The following is a 20,227-nucleotide window of genomic DNA, read 5'->3' as shown; positions in this document are numbered from 1 at the left end:
ATTGTGGGTCCATGGCCAGGAAACTCCCCAGACCTTAATCCCATTGAGAACTTGTGGTCAATCCTCAAGAGGCGGGTGGACAAACAAAAACCCACAAATTCTGACAAACTCCGAGCATTGATTATGCAAGAATGGGCTGCCATCAGTCAGGATGTGGCCCAGAAGTTAATTGACAGCAAGCCAGGGCGGATTGCAGAGGTCTTGAAAAAGAAGGGTCAACACTGCAAATATTGACTCTTTGCATAAATGTAATTGTAATTGTCAATAAAAGCCTTAGACACTTATGGAATGCTTGTAATTATACTTCAGTATACCATAGTAACATCTGACAAAAATATCTAAAAACACTGAAGCCGCAAACTTTGTGAAGACCAATACTTGACCACAACTGTACACCTTGTGACGTTTTATTGAAAACAATTTAGTCATAGAAGAGACATGAAGTAGGTCCTATGATTGAGTGTAGTCTGGCCCAGCAGTGCGAAGGTGAACGGAAAGGCACTGGAGCGACAAACCGCCCTTGCTATCTCTGCCTGGCCGGTTCCTGTCTCTCCATTGGGATTCTCTGCCTCTGACCCTATTACGGGGGCTGAGTCACTGGCTTACTGGTGCTTTCCATGCCGTCCCTAGGAGGGGTGCATCACTTGAGTGGGTTGAGTCACTAACGTGATCCTCCTATCCGGTTTGTCGCATCCTCGGGCTCGTGCAGTGGAGGAGATCTTCGTGGGCTATACTCAGCCTTGTCTCAGGGTAGTAGGTTGGTGGTCTGTTGATATCCCTCTGGTGGTGTGGGGGCTGCACTTTGGCAAAGTGGGTGGGGTTATATCCTGCCTGGTTGGCCCTGTCCGGGGGTATCGTCGGACGGGGCCACAGTGTCTCCCGACCCCCCCTGTCTCAGCCTCCAGCATCTATGCTGCAATAGTCTATGTGCCGGGGGGCTAGGGTCAGTCTGTTATATCTAGTGTTATTCTTCTGTCTTATCCGGTGTCCTGTGTGAATTTAAGTATGCTCCCTCTAATTCTCTCTCTCACCCTCCCATCCCGGAGGACCTGAGCCCTAGGACCATGCCTTAGGACTACCTGGCCTGATGACTCGATGTCGTGCTGCTGCTCCAGTTTCCACTCTTCTGCCTGTTACCTGTCTAACAGAACACAGAGGGTGTTCTTTAATGGAAGCCTCTCCAACATAATCCAGGTAGAATCAGGAATTCCCCAGGGCAGCTGTCTAGACCCTTACTTTTTTTCAATCTTTATTAACGACATGCCACTAGCTTTGCGTAAAGCCAGTGTGTCTATGTATGCGGATGACTCAACACTATACACGTCAGCTACTACAGTGACTGAACTGACTGTAACACTTAAAGAGCTACAGTTAGTTTCAGAATGGGTGGCAAGGAATAAGTTAGTCCTAAATATTTCTAAAACTAAAAGCATTATTTGGGACAAATCATTCACTAAACCCTAAACCTTAACTAAATCTTGTAATAAATTATGTGGAAATTGAGCAAGTTGAGGTGACTAAACTGCTTGGATTAACCTTGGATTGTAAACTGTCATGGTCAAAACAGTAGCTAAAATGGGGAGAAATCTGTCCATAATAAAGCGCTGCTCTGTTTTCTTAACAGCGCTATCAACAAGGCAGGTCCTACAGGCCCTAGTTTTGTCGCACCTGGACTACTGTTCAGTCGTGTGGTCAGGTGCCACAAAGAGGGACTTAGGAAAATTGCAATTGGTTCAGAACAGGGCAGCACAGCTGGCCCTTGGATGTACACAGAGAAATAACATTAATAATATGCATGGAAATCTCTCCTGGCTCAAAGTGGAGGAGAGATTGACTTCATCACTACTTGTATTTGTGAGAGGTATTGACATGTTGAATGCGCTGAGCTGTCTGTTTGAACTACTGGCACACAACTATTCCACATCAAGTAACTTATGCATATTATATTTTTTTTAAACTGATAAAAACACACCTTATGGAACAGTGGGGACTGTGAAGGAACACAAACATACGCACAGAAACATGCATACACGATAACATACGCACTATACACACACGTACACATGGATTTTGTGTTATAGATATGTGGTAGTAGAGTAGGGGCCTGAGGGCATTCTGTTGTGAATGTACTGTAATGTTTAAAAAAGATATATAACTGCCTTAATTTTGCTGGACCCCAGGAAAAGTAGCTAATAAATAAATACAAATACACACACCTGGCAGGACATAATGGGGGAGAGGTTCTCCTGCTCGTCCACCAGCACCAGGTTCTTGAGGGGGCGTGGCTGGAAGAAGAAGGTATCTCCCTCCTCCAGGGGCATGGCAGAGGAGAACTCTGGCTCTTCATCGTCATCTCCAAGATGGGCTATCTGGTAAAGGTAACTAGCAGAGAGAGAAGAGAGGACACGATGAACACACCAATACACACAGGAGAGCAAGATGATAAAGATGGATGTCTCAGTAATGTGTGGTATTCCCGGGGATTCCAGTGAAATGAATAACTTACTGGTTGCCGAACTCTGAAGAGACAAATAAGAAGCCAGTCTTCAGCACACACATGGCTGTGGCTACAGGGATGGTGTCAAAGTACTTCATCCTGATCTCTGTAACCTGGGGAATACAAACGTTTATTTGAATGAGAAGGAATCCCAGAATATCCCATCATGTGAACACTGACCTGTGTGTGTGCTGAGATCAGGTGTTTATGCTCTCCATGTTTTTGTCAGAGAAGAGACATGAAGACTCATCACTTCAACAGCACTCTTTCCTGCCCTCCCCCAGTTTCCGTCTCAGACTGCACCCTGCTGCCCTCACCATCTCCTCATCCGTCTCCAGGGTGACCTTGAAGATGTCCCCCTGCTCCGTCTGGGCCAGGAAGAAGAACATGGACTTGGTCCTGTGGGTGGCTGAGCAGACGAAGATCATGCCTCTCTCAGGATCATCCAGGTCATTCTGTGTTCAGGGCATAATAACAAAGAATGAGGGCAGTGTGTAGATAGTACCAATCACTTAAAACTGATCCAACAGTCACAAATTCAACATGACTAGTCTGGTTAGCCAAGTCCTTTGTTAGTCAATGTTTTACAAAACGTTACAGAAACTCACCCTTCTGCGTGGGATGGGACAGCGAATGTCAGGCTGATCTCCAAAGTTTTTGTAGGTGATGTAGTTCTCTGAACAGATGAGAACTCCACTGGGACCATCAGAGCCTCCAGGAACTGGACAAAAGATGATCACATAATAGGTTTACACTAGGGACGCAAATGTAAGTCAATTTTGTTGCCAACTAACTGACCCTCATTAACCAGTCAACAAACGTATATATCTTTTCAAACAGTAAAATACTATCAGAGACCTGTACATAATGATGAGATGCTTATGTCTCCACCCTAACAATGGGAGTTATCCCAAGGAGGGAAGGAAGGAGACAAGTTTAGGCCCAAAATAAGACCACAGAAACGCATTGGGATTATTTTGGACAGATTATGTTGCGAGTGAAACCTCTCGCTTCGCCTCTTCCTCTCTGATACTATGCATGCACACATACAAGGACCGGACATTTTTCATTAAGCGCGTAATGGAAACATGCAACAATAGCAAGCCTATAGTCTTACAGTCAAAAGGCTATAGCCTATTATTGAACATGCAACTCCTGTAATGAAGGAGCTACTAAAATGTCATTTTCAGAAACATTTGCCAAAATGCAATTAGTTGGAAAACAGAGTTCTAAACAGCGCACCTAATGCGAGCGGTTCCATATGTGACATATGAAAATCTCAGTTAGAAATTTAGAAAGAGGGGAATCTAAGAGTAACAACTAGGATGGGTTGCTACTAGGCTTGGGCGGTAAACAGTGCAGTTGGAAAGTATTCAGACCCCTTGACTTTTTCCACATTTTGTTACGTTACAACCTTATTCTAAAATTGATTAGTTTCCCCCCCCCCCTAATCTACACACAACACCCCATAATGACAAAGCAAAAGCCGGTTTGTAAATTCTTTTGCAAATTCATAAAAATACAAAAACTGAAATATTACATTTACATAAGTATTCAGACCCTTTACTCAGTACTTTGTTTAAGCACCTTTGGCAGCGATTACAGCCGAGTCTTCTTGGGTATGATGCTACAAGCTTGGCACACCTGTATTTGGGGAGTTTCATTCTGCAGATCCTCTTAAGCTCTGTCAGGTTGGATGGGGAGCGTTGCTACACAGCTATTTTCAGGTCTCTCCAGAGATGTTTGATCAGGTTCAAGTCCGGGCTCTGGCTGGGCCATTCAAGGACATTCAGAGACTTGTCCCGAAGCCACTCCTGCGTTGTCTTGGCCCCAGTCTGAGGTCCTGAGCACTCTGGAGCAGTTTTCATCAAGGATCTCTCTGTAGTTTGCTCTGTTCATGTTTCGCTCTATCCTGACTAGTCTCCCAGTCCCTGCTGCTGTAAAACATCCCCACAGCATGCTGCCACCACGCTTCAACGTCGGGATGGTGCCAGATTTCCTCCAGACGTGACGCTTGGTATTCAGGCCAGAGTTCAATCTTGGTTTTATCAGCCCAGAGAATATTGTTTCTCATGGTCTGAGTCCTTTAGATGCCTTTTGGCAAACTCCAAGTGGGCTGTCATGTGCCTTTTACTGAGGAGTGGCTTCCGTCTGGCCACTCTACCATAAAGGCCTGATTGGTAGAGTGCTGCAGAGATGGATGTCCTTCTGGAAAGTTCTCCCATCTCCACAGAGGAACTCTGGAGCTCTGTCAAAGTGACCATTGGGTTCTTGGTCACCTCCCTGACCAAGGCCCTTCTCCCCCAATTGCTCAGTTTGGCCGGGCGGCCAGCTCTAGGAAGTTGTAGAAACATCTCAAGGATGATCAATGGAAACAGGGTGCACCTGAGCTCAATTTTGAGTCTCATAGCAAAGGTTCTGAATACTTATGTAAATAAGGTATTGCTCTTTTTTATTTTTAATCAAATGTGCAACAAAAATTATGGGATATTGTGTGTAGATTGATGAAGAAAAACAAGGCTGTAACGTAACAAAATGTGGAAAAAGTCAAGGGCTCTGAATACTTTCCGAATGCACTGTATAACTTGATAAGATGGATTGCCTGTCTTTGCAATTTGTTTATTTTCGTTTGCGCTCATTAGCATATTTAGCTAGCAGCCTCCATGGAATTCGCTATTACTTGTGCTAAACTGGTAATCCCGTAAATCCCATATTGAGAGAAGGACAATATGAAGATATGAAAATCTGGAAACCACCCAACACAAGAGGGAAGGCTGCAAACAACTCATAACCTGGCTCTGACCGCCCTCTACTGGAAATAATAATGTAGCTACCTGTGATGAGGAAGTTGCCATGCTCCTCCAGGGCCTCGCTGTACTTGCGCACCACGTGGTTCAGACCGAGGTCCAGCTCATAGAAGGTCAGGGTCTGCTGGGTGTTGGATGCAGCCTCTCCAGTGGGGTCATTATCAGCTTCCTGGAAGGAGGGAGAGGTCATAGGTCACATACTGTGAGTTAGTGGAAACAAAGAGGACGGGATGAGGATTTACAGGACATCTGTAGTAGCAGAGCAGCTGCAACAGTGGGATTGTGTGTTGGGATCAGAGGTGTTTAAGCTCTCTCCAGTGGTTTGTCAGAGAAGAGACATGAAGACTCATCATTTCAACAACACTTGGGTGTGTAGAGAGAGAATAAAGTAGCAGCACATCTGAGCCTGTGTAAAGAGGTCCAGTTATGTAGAACGTAACAAGAGTGCATGAGCCAATTCACATATCATAGGGGTCAGTGCTGGGCTCTCACCTCATAGTCCATCTCTAGACAGGCGAACATTGGGTTCTCAAAGCCCACGTCCACTCCTACCACGTGGTACACCAGCGTGTTGGCCTTGTGAGCCTCCAGGGGAGAGGAGATGGTGAGACGTGCTGCTGCATCTCTGTTCAGGATGTACACCAGCTTCTGCTTCTCAATGGCACCTGGAAACACAGAGGTAATCAGTAAACTACAACTCGGAGATGAACAGTCCATTGCAATAGGGGATTATCCAATAAAGTCATAGATTTGTCCCCCCCAAAATACCGTTAACAACTATTTCCAAAACAATCTCTCTCGCAGTTATCTGTTCCCTGAGCTTCTTTACCTATCATGACTGCCCTGCCCTTGGGGTCGACGGCAAGGAACTGTCCAGGGACGATGCGACGACAACCACTCTTGCCAAAGGTCTCCTGGTGGATCTTCTCAAACATGTTCTTGGAGGGGTGGTACTCCAGGATTACGATGCGGCCTGAGTCACTGCCCACCACGATGTAGTCTGGGGATGAAAAGCACAAATGTCTCCAAACAGATTTCAAAATGAGAGCTTTTCAACCACATACATAGAAAATATGCATCTACATTACACACAGCAACTACTCTTTTAGCTCCAAGATTGATTCATATCTATATACAAAATGCAATCTCAGGTGTACAGGCAGACAAATGCACACAAACATAACACACACCTTTAGTTCCTCCAGTCAGCCTGAAGGCCATAAGGGAGCGGATTATGCCAAACACCTCCATGGTGAGCAGGGTGTGAACCTTCCCTGTGTTGGCATCTGGACGCAGCAGCTCAATGATCTTCCCCCTGGAAACAACTATCTCCTGCATCTTGGTTCCTGCAAGGCAAGTCAATAATTATTCCCAAACTGATGATAGGTGACATCATCCATGTTATACAGTATATACTCAGGGGTGAAAGTAGATTTCTTCCTGGTACGGGACATCTTCAGTGTGCAGACGCTTGCGCTTTTCTATGTTTAATTCTTAACACAGAATTACATATATAATCCCTATTAATTAAATAGGATCACTGTGGGCATAATAGTAAAAGATTAGTCATTTAATTAAAACATGTATTATCTTTTAATGTGGCATTAAACAAACCAGTTATGTTTTCATCTGATTGTCAAAAAATCATTTCAAAAGTCTCCTGTAAGCCTGGCTACCTTCCCACGTTTGTACACTAAAATAATTCCAGCATCCATACAGTGCACCCCACATTTGAGAAATGTAAAGACATCTCTTACAAAACAACAAAAAGTTTCATGAATGACATTCAGTGTCATTCATTAGGCATACACTTGAAACCTGAATTGATTCATCAACTGCTGTCCGGAACGCAGTCCACATTCAAGTCCATTCGCTCATTTTCCATGCGACTGACATGCAGTAATGACAAATAGTGTAATAGCCTACAGTTTTCTTGGCATCTTTGATTTAATTATTGTTCAACCGGTATGGTGTAGCTCCACTATTTATTTAGCCATTACTCTGTATCGGCTTACTTTCACCCCTTATATACACTCAGGGATGAGCGAGCCCAAGAGAGGGGATGTTACACTACATTACCAAAAGTATGTGGACACCTGACCGTCGAACATCTCATTCCAAAATCATGGGCATTAATATTGAGTTGGTCCCTCCCTTTGCTGCTATAACAGCAACTCATCTGGGAAAGCGTTCCATAAGATGTTGGAACATTGCTGCGGGGACTTGCTTCCATTCAGCCACAAGAGCATTAGTGAGGTCAGGCACTGATGTTGGGTGATTAGGCCTGGCTCGCAGTCGGCGTTCCAATTCATCCCAAGAGTTCGATGGGGTTGAGGTCAGGGCTCTGTGCAGGCCAGTCAAGTTCTTCCACACCGATCTCGACAAACCATTTCTGTATGGACCTTGCTTTGTGCACGGGGGCATTGTCATGCTGAAATAGGAAAGGGCCTTCCCCAAACTGCGCATGGTGATCTTGGGCTTGTGTTGCGGCTGCTCGGCCATGGAAACCCATTTCATGAAGCTCCCGACGAACAGTTCTTGTGCTGATGTTGCTTCCAGAGGCAGTTTAGAACTTGGTAGTGAGTGTTGCAACTGAGGACAGATAATTTTTACGCGCTATGCGCTTCAGCACTCGGCAGTCCCATTCTGTGAGCTTCTGTGGCCTACATTTGACATTTTAGTCATTTAGCAGACACTCTTATCCAGAGCGACTTACAGTTAGTGAGTGCATACATTTTTCATACTAGCCCCCCCGTGGGAATCGAACCCACAACCCTGGCGTTGCAAGCGCCATACTCTACCAACTGAGCTACACGGGACCTACCACTTTGCGGCTGAGCCGTTGTTGCTCATAGACGTTTCCACTTCACAATAACAGCACTGGAAAGGTGGCATCCTATGACGGTGCCACGTTGAAAGTCACTGAGCGCTTCAGTAAGACCATTCTACTGACAATGTTTGTCTATAGAGATTGCATGGCTGTGTGCTCGATTTTATTAACCTGTCAGCAACGGGTGTGGCTAAAATAGCCAAAAGGGTGTCCACATACTTTTGTATATATAGTGTATGTACCTGAGAAGTTGCCATGGATGGCGTGGGTGATGCCAGTGGCACGCTGCAGGGTCAGGTTATACAGAAACATAGTGGCTGTTTCTCAACCTTCAGGTGCAGGTCAAAGAGGCCACAGCAACACCAGGTGCTGTGGAAGAAAGGATTAGTAAATTGTTGCATACAAAAAAATTGTTTGCATTGTTGCACGTGTTTGTAACATAATTAGTAATGTAGCTAGCTACAGTACCTTTTATATGAACCGGTATCTATTAGCTAGAGACCTCGGCTACTATAATGCAAAATAAAGTAATGATCGTCGTGGAAACTGCACACAAATTCGCAAGCAAAAGCATTTTGTCATCTGTTGACCATAGTTGGCTTGTCAACATTGATTACAAATAAAACCGTAACTAAGTTAACTACTGTAGTTAGCTAACGTTACAATACAGAGCCTAGCTAGCTAACGTTAGCTAACGTTAGCTAGCCAACTTTGTAAAGTTGATTGTACACAAAAACAACAAGCATAACAGGAGCCTACCATTACAAAAATATTTCATGAAATAGACAACGCAACTTTCCAATACTTGGCTTGCTTGCTAGCCTAAGACAACAGCTGTGGTGCTAGGCTTTCGTTAATTCAGTAGTCTACCCAAACACGTAACCATTTTTCTATTGATATATATTTTGTTTTCAATATTGTATTGTGCGAAAACTGTATGCAAACGTTTTACCGGTGTAGCAGCTCGGATGACGCTGATATTAACTGGATGACGAATTTCATTCACACCGTGAATGTATTGATACTTTTGCGGGTAAACGCTTTCTGTCGATCGTGGGTCCTTCGTGATCTGCAACGTCATTAAAAAAAAATCTGTCCACAATGTGCCTGTGACCTACTACACAATTATAAGGACCTAACATGAAGCTCAAAGATGTTACGCCATATAAGTTTTATTTGATGTATCTATCTAAAATGGAAAATCTACTATCAATTGTGTTTAAATTATCAAAAACATATAATGAAAATGCGCCAACGCATTGAATTACAGTTGACGAGCTATTCCACTAGGGGGCGACAATGCATATGCTTTGATTAGAAGCTGAGGTTTCTCAGTGGGATGAAATATATATATATTTCTTTTAGTCATTTAGCAGACGCTCTTATCCAGAGCGATTTACAGGAGCAATTAGGGTTAAGTGCCTTGCTCAAGGGCACATCGACAGATTTTTCACCTAGTCGGCTCGGGGATTAGAACCAGCGACCTTTCGTTTACTGGCATAACGCTCTTAACCGCTAAGCAAATACAGGTTTAGAAACTCTGTGATGCAGGTAGTCTGTGCTGACTCAGAAAGAGATTTCCCACCCATAAAACTCCACATTGTGTTAGATAAAATCACTGTAGCTCACAAAAACGAAATGATGTAAAGATTCTGAAATGGAATATGTATAGCAGCATATAATGTTTTTGGGAAAAAGTTCATGTGCATAATAAAGAGCCCCCTATAAGCAGGGTTTCTCAAACTCGGTCCTGCCCCCCTGCACTATGACCTACCCACTAGGCTCACACTCGTTCATCAACTTTGTTTCCACTCATTTCAATGAAATTACGTTGAACCAACGTGGAATAGACATTGAACTGACATCTGTGCCCAGTGGGTACTGTATACAATAACGCACATTGTGGTAGAGATAATTATGCATAGGGTGGTATATAGACCGTGCGCATGTATTTCATCATCATCATCATTCATCTGGCATATAAACGTGCCTGTATTTTCCCGAAACGGTGCCCGCGTCTTGATGATCATGATGAAACTACAGTTCCCTTGAAGCACACCACTTACCATGGATTTGCCGAATTCACACAGCTGTGGCTGTGGTGTTGAAATGAATTTATATGACCAGGAGGACTACAAATCCCAACGCCCCTTTAGCGCGTTTGAGGAATGCGGGGTAGGCTCTATTTTTCTGGGGCTACCACAGCCATCGGGGTTTCTAGCCATGACCGGTTTGAGCTGAGCTACAGGGTCATTCCTCGCTGAAACTGCCCGACCTGTCTAATTTAAGGCCTGGAAACCGCCTCCAAATCTGTTTTATTTTGCCTAGGCTACATATCACAATATAGCCTCACATCTGGATTCGTCACCGCACAGGCTGATCACCGCATATGATGTCTCACTCAGACACATTGTTGCGTAAAGTGGAAATGCAGTTAGATTCCGACAACCTAAGTGCACAGAGGCAGACACATAGGCTAACGTTACCGGTAGATGCATAAAATCATTTCAATCATAATATTTTTTTTGTTGGGGAGACGCAGCACACATAAAGGGATTGCTTTCGACTTTTATAAACTGGCGAAATCAGAAGATTTACAAGGTAAGACTCAAGAATATTGCTTAAATTAAAATTTCATTAGACTATTCACTAGGCTGTGTTGGGGATGAATCGCCTACATTTGTGAAATAATGACGAGATGTTGGGGATATAGGCTAGTCTATTTCTATTGAATGCATCTGTTGTATACCCCTGCTCCTGTTTGGTGGTCCCCTCACCGTCTCTGGTCCCCCATGCAGGAGGGGATATCGCCTCTTTGTATCTTTTCTCAGCACAGCTAGCACATAAGGTTCTGAGAACCATGTTTCTTAAGGCTGGCACACAATCTAACGTGCTGTGTTTTAGGGACCACCCGCTGTAGACATCTAACTGCCGACATTTTTCACGAGATTCCACATGTAAAATCGGTGCGCACTTGGTTGAGGTACTATTTACTGTTGTGTCTACACTTGACACTTACATGCGACTTCTGCTGTCAGTATTCGAAGCTTGCATTGAAAAGACGGGTCTAGACGCACAGAAGTCGCTTTGAGGTCTGATTGTGTTCAGAATGATCTGTCTGACCACTTCAGGAGGTGGTCAGGGAAGCATTGTGTGCGGATCAGCAGGACCACGGTTTGAATCATGACATACCAGATAAGCGCGGAATTTGACTTTGGAAACTGATTGTTTTTGTTGTTGTTGTGTTCAATCATAACAATCGGTTTCAGAAGTGAAGGCAGTGGTGCGTTTGGGACTGTACTGAGACTGAGGTAGGCATGGCAGGTAATAATAATAATATGCCATTTAGCAGACGCTTTTATCCAAAGCGACTTACAGTCATGTGTGCATAATTTTTTTTACGTATGGGTGGTCCCGGGGATCGAACCCACTACCCTGGCGTTACAAGCGTCATGCTCTACCAATTGAGCTACAGAGGACCACAACTTAGATGGGAGTAAGTCTGAGATGGATGAAGTTAGTAGGATCAGTGATGAGTCTACCTACATGATGGTACGGAAAAAAATAAATAGGAAAAGGTTCAGAAAAGGGGATGAGGGTGGATTTACCACAGATGGGGACATAGATGGAAGGGGGAATCTAGGAGAGCAAACAGGCAGGGAGATTAGGTACAGGAGAACAACAAGTAAAATATTACATCCGATAACGTTGTCAAAGGCCATCAAATCAGATATAGGACATGTAAAAGATACAAGGTGCGTAGGGAAAGGAAAGGGAATTATATTTGTGGTTAATATAGTTCAGAGGGACAAGATATTGAAAATGGAGGCACTAAATGGAGGTAGGGTGAAATGCCATATCCCTGGCAGTAGGGCGAAAGTGAGAGGGGTGATTGCGGGAGTACTGATGGAGGTGTCAATGGAGGAGTTTAAGGGAGGTGACCGGGAGGAAAGTGGTTGAGGCGAGGCGAATTAGCAGTAAGAAAAGGGATGGTGGAGTAGAAAGCACTATGGCGCTGTTAGAGTTTGAAAGGAATCTTCCGAGACGAGTACATCTAGGATTCATCAGCTTTTATGTTAGGGAGTTTGTGCCAGCGCCGCTTCGGTGCTTTAAGTGTCAGCACATGGGACATGTAGCTAGTGTCTGTAAGGGGCAGAGACGTTGTGCGAAGTGTGGGGGACCACATGATTATGGCAGGTGTGGGGTGGAGGCCAAGGCAAGATGCTGTAGCTGCGGGGGGAACATAGTGCTGCGTTCTGTGGATGTATAGCACAGAAGCAAAAAATAATCATTGGTTGTGAACAGGGTTGACTTCTTGCCGTTCATGTGTAGTGTGATGAATATGAGTGATCAGGTTAAGAAAAAGTCTGCACGCATAGAAGTGGTATGCGTGGCCAAAGATTTCCTGGGAATTACAGAATCAACTGGAGTAATGATGCATGAGATGTTGAATCAGCCAAGAGGTGATGGGTTGGAACAACCTATTTAGGTCCTTCAATGGAATGCTAGAAGCTTAATAGCTAACAGGCAGGAGTTTTCTCTGTACCCAACGCACTAGAAGACCAGTTCTTAAAGCCTTTAGCCGTATCCTTATTCTACTCCTCCTCTGTTCCTCTGGTGATGTAGAGGTTAACCCAAGCCCTGTAGCCCCTAGTATCACTCCTACTCCCCAGGCGTTATCATTTGTTGACTTCTGTAACCGTAAAAGCCTTGGTATCTTGCACGTTAACATCTGAAGCCTCCCTAAATTTGAGTTATTCACTGCGTTAGCACACTCCGCCAACCCTGATGTTCTAGCAGTGTCTGAATTCTGGCTTAGGAAGGCCACCAAAAATTCAGAAATTTCCATCCCCAACGACAACATTTTCCGTCTAGATAGAACTGCCAAAGGGGGTGGAGTTGCAATCTACTGTAGAGAGAGCCTGCAGAGCTCTATCATACTTTCCAGGTCTGTGCCCAAACAGTTTGAGCTTCTACCTCTAAAAAATAAGTCTCTCACTGTTGCCGCTTGCTACAGACCCCCCTCAGCCCCGAGCTGTGCCCTGGCCACCATATGTGAACTAATCGCCCCCCATCTATCCTCAGAGTTCGTACTGCTTGGTTACCTAAACTGGGATATGATTAACACCCCGGCCGTCCTACAATCTAAACTAGATGCCCTCAATCTCACACAAATTATCAAGGAACCTACCAGGTACAACCCAAAATCTGTAAACATGGGCACCCTCATAGATATCATCCTGACAAATGTACCCTCTAAATACACCTCCGCTGTCTTCAACCAGGATCTCAGCGATCACTGCCTTATTGCCTGTGTCCGTAATGGGTCCGCGGTCAAACGACCACCCCTCATCACTGTCAAATGCTCCCTAAAACACTTTAGCGAGCAGGCCTTTCTAATTGACCTGGCCCGGGTATCCTGGATGGATATTGACCTCATTCCGTCAGTAGAGGATGCCTGGTTGTTCTTTAAAAGTGCTTTCCTCTCCATCTTAAATAAGTATGCCCCATTCAAAAAATTCAGAACTAAGAACAGATATAGCCCCTGGTTCTCCTCAGACTTGACTGCCCTTGACCAGCACTAAAACATCCTGTGGCGTACTGTATTAGCATCGAACAGCCCCCGCGATATGCAACTTTTCAGGGAAGTCAGGAACCAATACACACAATCGGTTAGGAAAGCAAAGGCTAGCTTTTTCAAACAGAAATTTGCATCCTGTAGCACTAACTCCAAAAAGTTTTGGGACACTGTAAAGTCCATGGAGAATAAGAGCACCTCCTCCCAGCTGCCCACTGCACTGAGGCTAGGAAACACTATCACCACCGATAAATCTACAATAATCGAGAATTTCAACAAGCATTTTGCTACGGCTGGCCATGCTTTCCACCTGGCTACCACTACCCCGGCCACCAGCTCTGCACCCTCCGCTGCAACTTGCCCATGCCCCCCCGCTTCTCCTTTACACAAATTCAGACAGCTGATGTTCTGAAAGAGCTGAACAATTTGGACCCCTACAAATCAGCTGGGCTTGACAATCTGGACCCTTTCTTTCTAAAATTAGCCGCCGAAATTGTTGCAACCCCTATTACTAGCCTGTTCAACCTCTCTTTCGTAACGTCTGAGATCCCCAGAGATTGGAAAGCTGCCGCGGTCATCCCCCTCTTCAAAGGGGGTGACACTCTAGATCCAAACTGTTACAGACCTATATCCATCCTGCCCTGCCTTTCGAAAGTTTTTGAAAGCCAAGTTAACAAACAGATCACCGACCATTTCGAATCCCACCGTACCTTCTCCGCTATGCAATCCGGTTTCCGAGCTGGTCATGGGTGCACCTCATCCACGCTCAAGGTCCTAAACGATATTATAACCGCGATCGATAAAAGACAGTACTGCGCAGCCGTCTTCATGGACCTGGCCAAGGCTTTCGACTCTGTCAACCACCGCATTCTTATTGGCAGACTAAATAGCCTTGGTTTCTCAAATGACTGCCTTGCCTGGTTCACCAACTACTTCTCAGATAGAGTTCAATGTGTCAATTCGGAGAGCCTGTTGTCTGGACCTCTGGCAGTCTCTATGGGGGTGCCACAGGGTTCAATTCTCGGGCCGACTATTCTCTGTGTATATCAATGATGTTGCTCTTGCTGCTGGTGATGCTCGGATCCACCTCTATGCGGACGACACCATTTTGTATACATCTGGCCCTTCATTGGACCTCCAAACGAGCTTCAACGCCATACAACACTCCTTCCATAGCCTCCAACTGCTCTTAAACACTAGTAAAACTAAATGCATGCTCTTCAACCAAACGCTGCTTGCACCCGCCCACCCGACTAGAATCACTACTCTCGGCGGGTCTGACCTAGAGTACCTGGACAACTACAAATACCTAGGTGCCTGGTTAGACTGTAAACTCTCCTTCCAGACTCACATTAAGCATCTCCAATCAAAAGTTAGATCTAGAATCGGCTTCCTATTTCGCAAACAAAGCCTCCTTCACTCATGCTGCCAAACATGCCCTCGTAAAACTGACTATCCTACCAATCCTTGACTTCGGCGATGTCATTTACAAAATAGCCTCCAACACTCTACTCAGCAAATTGGATGTAGTCTATCACAGTGCCATCTGTTTTGTCACCAAAGCCCCATATACTACCCACCATTGTGACCTGTACGCTCTTGTTGGCTGGCCCTCACTACATATTCGTCGACAAATTTACTAAAATAATTTACTACATTCGCACACACTGTATATATATTTTCTGTTATATTTTTGACTTTGTTTTGTTTACCCCATATGTAACTCTGTGTTGTTGTTTTTATCGCACTGCTTTGCTTTGCTTTATCTTGGCCAGGTCACAGTTGTAAATGAGAACTTGTTCTCAACTGGCCTACCTGGTTAAATAAAGGTGAACAAAAAAAAAAGGAGTTTGTATATGACATGGATGTAGTACTAGATATACACTACCGTTCAAAAGTTTGGGGTCACTTAGAAATGTCCTTGTTTTCCATGAAAACATACATGAAATGAGTTTGAATAGGACATATAGCAAAATGAATAGGAAATGTAGTCATTGAGAAGGTTAGAAATAATGATTTTTAATTGAAATAATAATTGTGTTCGTCAAACTTTGCTTTCATCAAAGAATCATCCATTTGCAGCAGTTACAGCCTTGCAGACCTTTGGCATTCTAGTTGTCAATTTGTTGAGGTAATCTGAAGAGATTTCACCCCATGCTTCCTGAAGCACCTCCCACAAGTTGGATTGGCTTGATGGGCACTTCTTACGTACCATACAGTCAAGCTGCTCCCACAACAGCTCAATAGGGTTGAGATCCGGTGACTGTGCTGGCCACTCCATTATAGACAGAATACCAGGTGACTGCTTCTTCCCTAAATAGTTATTGCATAATTTGGAGCTGTGTTTTGGGTCATTGTCCTGTTGTAGGGGGAATTTGGCTCCAATCAAGGGCCGTCCACAGGGTATGGCATGGCGTTGCAAAATGGAGTGATAACCTTCCTTCTTCAAGATCCCTTTTACCTTGTACAAATCTCCCACTTTACCACCACCAAAGCACCCCCAGACCATCACATTGCCTCCACCATGGTTGACAGATGGCATCAAGCACTCCTCCAGCATCTTTTCATTTGGTCTGCGTCTCACAAATGTTCTTCTTTGTGATCCGAACACCTCAAACTACGATTCGTCTGTCCATAACACTTTTTTCCAATCTTCCTCTGTCCAGTGTCTGTGTTCTTTTGCCCATTCTAGGCAACTCTGCCTAGAAGGTCAGCATCCCGGAGTCGCCTCTTCACTGTTGACATTGAGACTGGTGTTTTGCGGGTACTATTTAATGAAGCTGCCATTTGAGGACCTGTGAGGCATCTGTTTCTCAAACTAGACACTCTAATGTATTTGTCCTCTTGCTCAGTTGTGCACTGTGGCCTCCCACTCCTCTTTCTATTCTGGTTAGAGCCAGTTTGTGCTGTTCTGTGAAGGGAGGAGTACACAGCGTTGTACGAGATCTTCAGTTTCTTGGCAATTTCTCGCATGGAATAGCCATCATTTCTCAGAACAAGAATAGACTGACGAGTTTCAGAAGAAAGTTCTTTGTTTCTGGCCATTTTGAGCCTGTAATCGAACCCACAATTGCTGATGCTCCAGATACTCAACTAGTCTCAAGAAGGCCAGTTTTATTGCTTCTTTAATCAGCACAACAGTTTTCAGCTGTGCTAACATAATTGCAAACAGGTTTTCTAATGATCAATTAGCCTTTTAAAATGATAAACTTGGATTAGCAAACACATCGTGCCATTGGAACACAGGACTGATGGTTGCTGATAATGGGCCTCTGTACGCCTATGTAGATATTCCATTAAAAATCAGCCGTTTCCAGCTACAATAGCCATTTACAACATTAACAATGTCTACACTGTATTTCTGATCAATTTGATGTTATTTTAATGGACAAAGAAATTGCTTTTCTTTCGAAAACAAGGACATTTCTAAGTGACTCCAAACTTTTGAACGGTAGTGTACACTGTCAACTGTGGGACCTTATATAGACAGGTGTGTTTGCCTTTCCAAATCATGTCCAATCAATTGAATTTACCACAGGTGGACTCCAATCAAGTTGTAGAAACATCTCAAGGATGATCAATGGAAACAGGATGCACCTGAGCTCAATTTCGAGTCTCATAGCAAAGGGTCTGAATACTTATGTAAATAAGGTATGTTTTTTTTTATTTTTAATACATTTGCAAAAAAATCTAAAATCCTGTTTTTGCTTTGTCATTATGGGGTATTGTGGGGATTGATGAGGGAAAAAAGCAATTGAATCAATTTTAGAATAAGGCTGTAACGTAACAGAATGTGGAAAAAGTCAAGGGGTGTGAATACTTTCCGAATGCACTGTAGGTTCGAATCTCACTGATGCCATGTCACAATAAAAAAAAAAATGTGTTTGCATGATTAATGCCTAAGTAAATTAATTTCTATGTGTCCTATCTGTGCTTGGAGTTAACCCAAAAATATTAACTGAATGTTGTTAGGAAGTTATTAAAAAACCTCGAAATAACCTTTAATTCCATTCTCAGAGCTTTACGATAACCTCCTAGGGAAAAAGTTCTCAGAACCAGAGTAAAACGTTCTCAGAACCTCCCTACAACCTACAAATAAACATTCCCAGAACAGGCTAAACATTCACTGCTGTGCTCAGAATGTTTATAAAAAAACGTTCTGTTTTACCTGTCAGGAAACGTATGGCTTCATTCCCACAACCAATGTGAAACCAAAAACATACGTTCCCACAATTTTCCAGCTGGGAGCTCTGTTTTAAACAGGGTCTTGTTTCATTCTGAACCCAACCCCTATTGATTTGCCTGTGTTGCTATGATACAGCAGTGCCATGTATGGAGGGCAAGTGCTCAGATGAAGGATTGTATAACAGGTTCCTGATTCACTGCTAGGCTACAATGTTTCAAGTCAAGCATGGAGACTCCAGCTCGGTTACTTTGCTGCAGGTGCTGCAGGTGCTTAATTTATAATTTCCACCAGGACCTGGAAAAGTTAAAGTTGATGGGAACACAACATAGCCTACTACACGTTTGTATTGTCTATTTCAAAATCACTTTTCCATTTAGAATCACGCATGTAAACCTGAGTTTCTTTAAAACTTAAAAGCAGTCATGCACAATCTTTTCAATCTATATCAGAATAGTATAAAGAGGATATAAAGGATTACATAATCATTTTATACATAATTGGTTAGGCCTATGTAAAGGGTTACTGGTAGGCCTAGTTGCACATATCCTAAATAGCCAGAGGTGTCATGGAAGATGAAATATAGCTTGTGGTTAATAACTGGATTTCCACTTAACACTCTAGGAATGTATGTACAGTGGGGAAAAAAAGTATTTAGTCAGCCACCAATTGTGCATGTTCTCCCACTTAAAAAGATGAGAGGCCTGTAATTTTCATCATAGGTACACGTCAACTATGACAGACAAATTGAGAGAAAAAAAATCCAGAAAATCACATTGTAGGATTTTTAATGAATTTATTTGCAAATTATGGTGGAAGATAAGTATTTGGTCACCTACAAACAAGCAAGATTTCTGGCTCTCACAGACCTGTAACTTCTTCTTTAAGAGGCTCCTCTGTCCTCCACTCGTTACCTGTATTAATGGCACCTGTTTGAACTTGTTATCAGTATAAAAGACACCTGTCCACAACCTCAAACAGTCACACTCCGAACTCCACTATGGCCAAGACCAAAGAGCTGTCTCCTGAGTGGCGCAGTGGTCTAAGGCACTGCATAGCAGTGCTAACTGTGCCACTAGAGATCCTGGTTCGAATCCAGGCTCTGTCGCAGCCGGCCGCGACCGGGAGACTCATGGGCGGCGCACAATTGGCCCAGCGTCGTCCAGGGTAGGGGAGGGAATGGCCGGCAGGGATGTAGCTCAGTTGATAGAGCATGGCGTTTGCAACGCCAGGGTTGTGGGTTCAATTCCCACGGGGGGCCAGTATAAAAAAAAAAAAAAAATATGTATTCACTAACTGTAAGTCGCTCTGGATAAGAGCGTCTGCTAAATGACTAAAATGTAAATGTCTGTCAAAGGACACCAGAAACAAAATTGTAGACCTGCACCAGGCTGGGAAGACTGAATCTGCAATAGGTAAGCAGCTTGGTTTGAAGAAATCAACTGTGGGAGCAATTATTAGGAAATGGAAGACATACAAGACCACTGATAATCTCCCTCGATCTGGGGCTCCACGCAAGATCTCACCCCGTGGGGTCAGAATGATCACAAGAATGGTGAGCAGAAATCCCAGAACCACACGGGGGGACCTAGTGAATGACCTGCAGAGAGATGGGACCAAAGTAACAAAGCCTACCATCAGTAACACACTACGCCGCCAGGGACTCAAATCCCGCAGTGCCAGACGTGTCCCCCTGCTTAAGCCAGTACATGCCCAGGCCCGTCTGAAGTTTGCTAGAGTGCATTTGGATGATCCAGAAGAGGATTGGGAGAATGTCATATGGTCAGATGAAACCAAAATATAACTTTTTGGTAAAAACTCAACTCGTCGTGTTTGGAGGACAAAGAATGCTGAGTTGCATCCAAAGAACACCATACCTACTGTGAAGCATGGGGGTGGAAACATCATGCTTTGGGGCTGTTTTTTCTGCAAAGGGACCAGGACGACTGATCCGTGTAAAGGAAAGAATGAATGGGGCCATGTATCGTGAGATTTTGAGTGAAAACCTCCTTCCATCAGCAAGGGCATTGAAGATGAAACGTGGCTGGGTCTTTCAGCATGACAATGATCCCAAACACACCGCCCGGGCAACGAAGGAGTGGCTTCGTAAGAAGCATTTCAACGTCCTGGAGTGGCCTAGCCAGTCTCCAGATCTCAACCCCATAGAAAATCTTTGGAGGGAGTTGAAAGTGTTGCCCAGCGACAGCCCCAAAACATCACTGCTCTAGAGGAGATCTGCATGGAGGAATGGGCCAAAATACCAGCAACAGTGTGTGAAGACTTACAGAAAACGTTTGACCTGTGTCATTGCCAACAAAGGGTATATAACAAA

The 20,227-nt window shown here is 44.1% G+C and overlaps 2 protein-coding genes across 2 annotated transcripts in view; one reads left to right on the top strand and one right to left on the bottom strand.

Annotated features, from left to right (window-relative positions):
- Positions 1-9,196, bottom strand: part of LOC121576669 (splicing factor 3B subunit 3-like) — a 52,624-nt gene extending 43,428 nt beyond the window's left edge. The window contains exons 1-10 of the mRNA XM_041890014.2: positions 9,087-9,196; positions 8,377-8,503; positions 6,495-6,650; positions 6,134-6,304; positions 5,797-5,969; positions 5,332-5,473; positions 3,106-3,218; positions 2,815-2,952; positions 2,507-2,610; positions 2,217-2,382 (exon numbers count right to left, since the gene is read on the bottom strand). Coding sequence (XP_041745948.1) covers positions 2,217-2,382; positions 2,507-2,610; positions 2,815-2,952; positions 3,106-3,218; positions 5,332-5,473; positions 5,797-5,969; positions 6,134-6,304; positions 6,495-6,650; positions 8,377-8,446 — 1,233 coding nt within the window. The 5' untranslated portion in view covers positions 8,447-8,503; positions 9,087-9,196. The remainder of the gene's footprint in view (positions 1-2,216; positions 2,383-2,506; positions 2,611-2,814; positions 2,953-3,105; positions 3,219-5,331; positions 5,474-5,796; positions 5,970-6,133; positions 6,305-6,494; positions 6,651-8,376; positions 8,504-9,086) is intronic.
- A 1,154-nt stretch (positions 9,197-10,350) lies between these two features.
- Positions 10,351-20,227, top strand: part of LOC121576668 (CMP-N-acetylneuraminate-beta-galactosamide-alpha-2,3-sialyltransferase 2-like) — a 49,420-nt gene continuing 39,543 nt past the window's right edge. The window contains exon 1 of the mRNA XM_041890013.2: positions 10,351-10,735. The gene's annotated coding sequence lies outside the window, so the exon portion shown is untranslated. The remainder of the gene's footprint in view (positions 10,736-20,227) is intronic.

The sequence above is a fragment of the Coregonus clupeaformis genome, chromosome 29, assembly GCF_020615455.1.
Source record: "Coregonus clupeaformis isolate EN_2021a chromosome 29, ASM2061545v1, whole genome shotgun sequence".
In the NCBI taxonomy this organism is placed as follows: domain Eukaryota; kingdom Metazoa; phylum Chordata; class Actinopteri; order Salmoniformes; family Salmonidae; genus Coregonus; species Coregonus clupeaformis.
The sequence above is the reverse complement of the archived record's forward strand: the minus strand, read 5'-3'. Positions and strand labels throughout refer to the sequence as shown.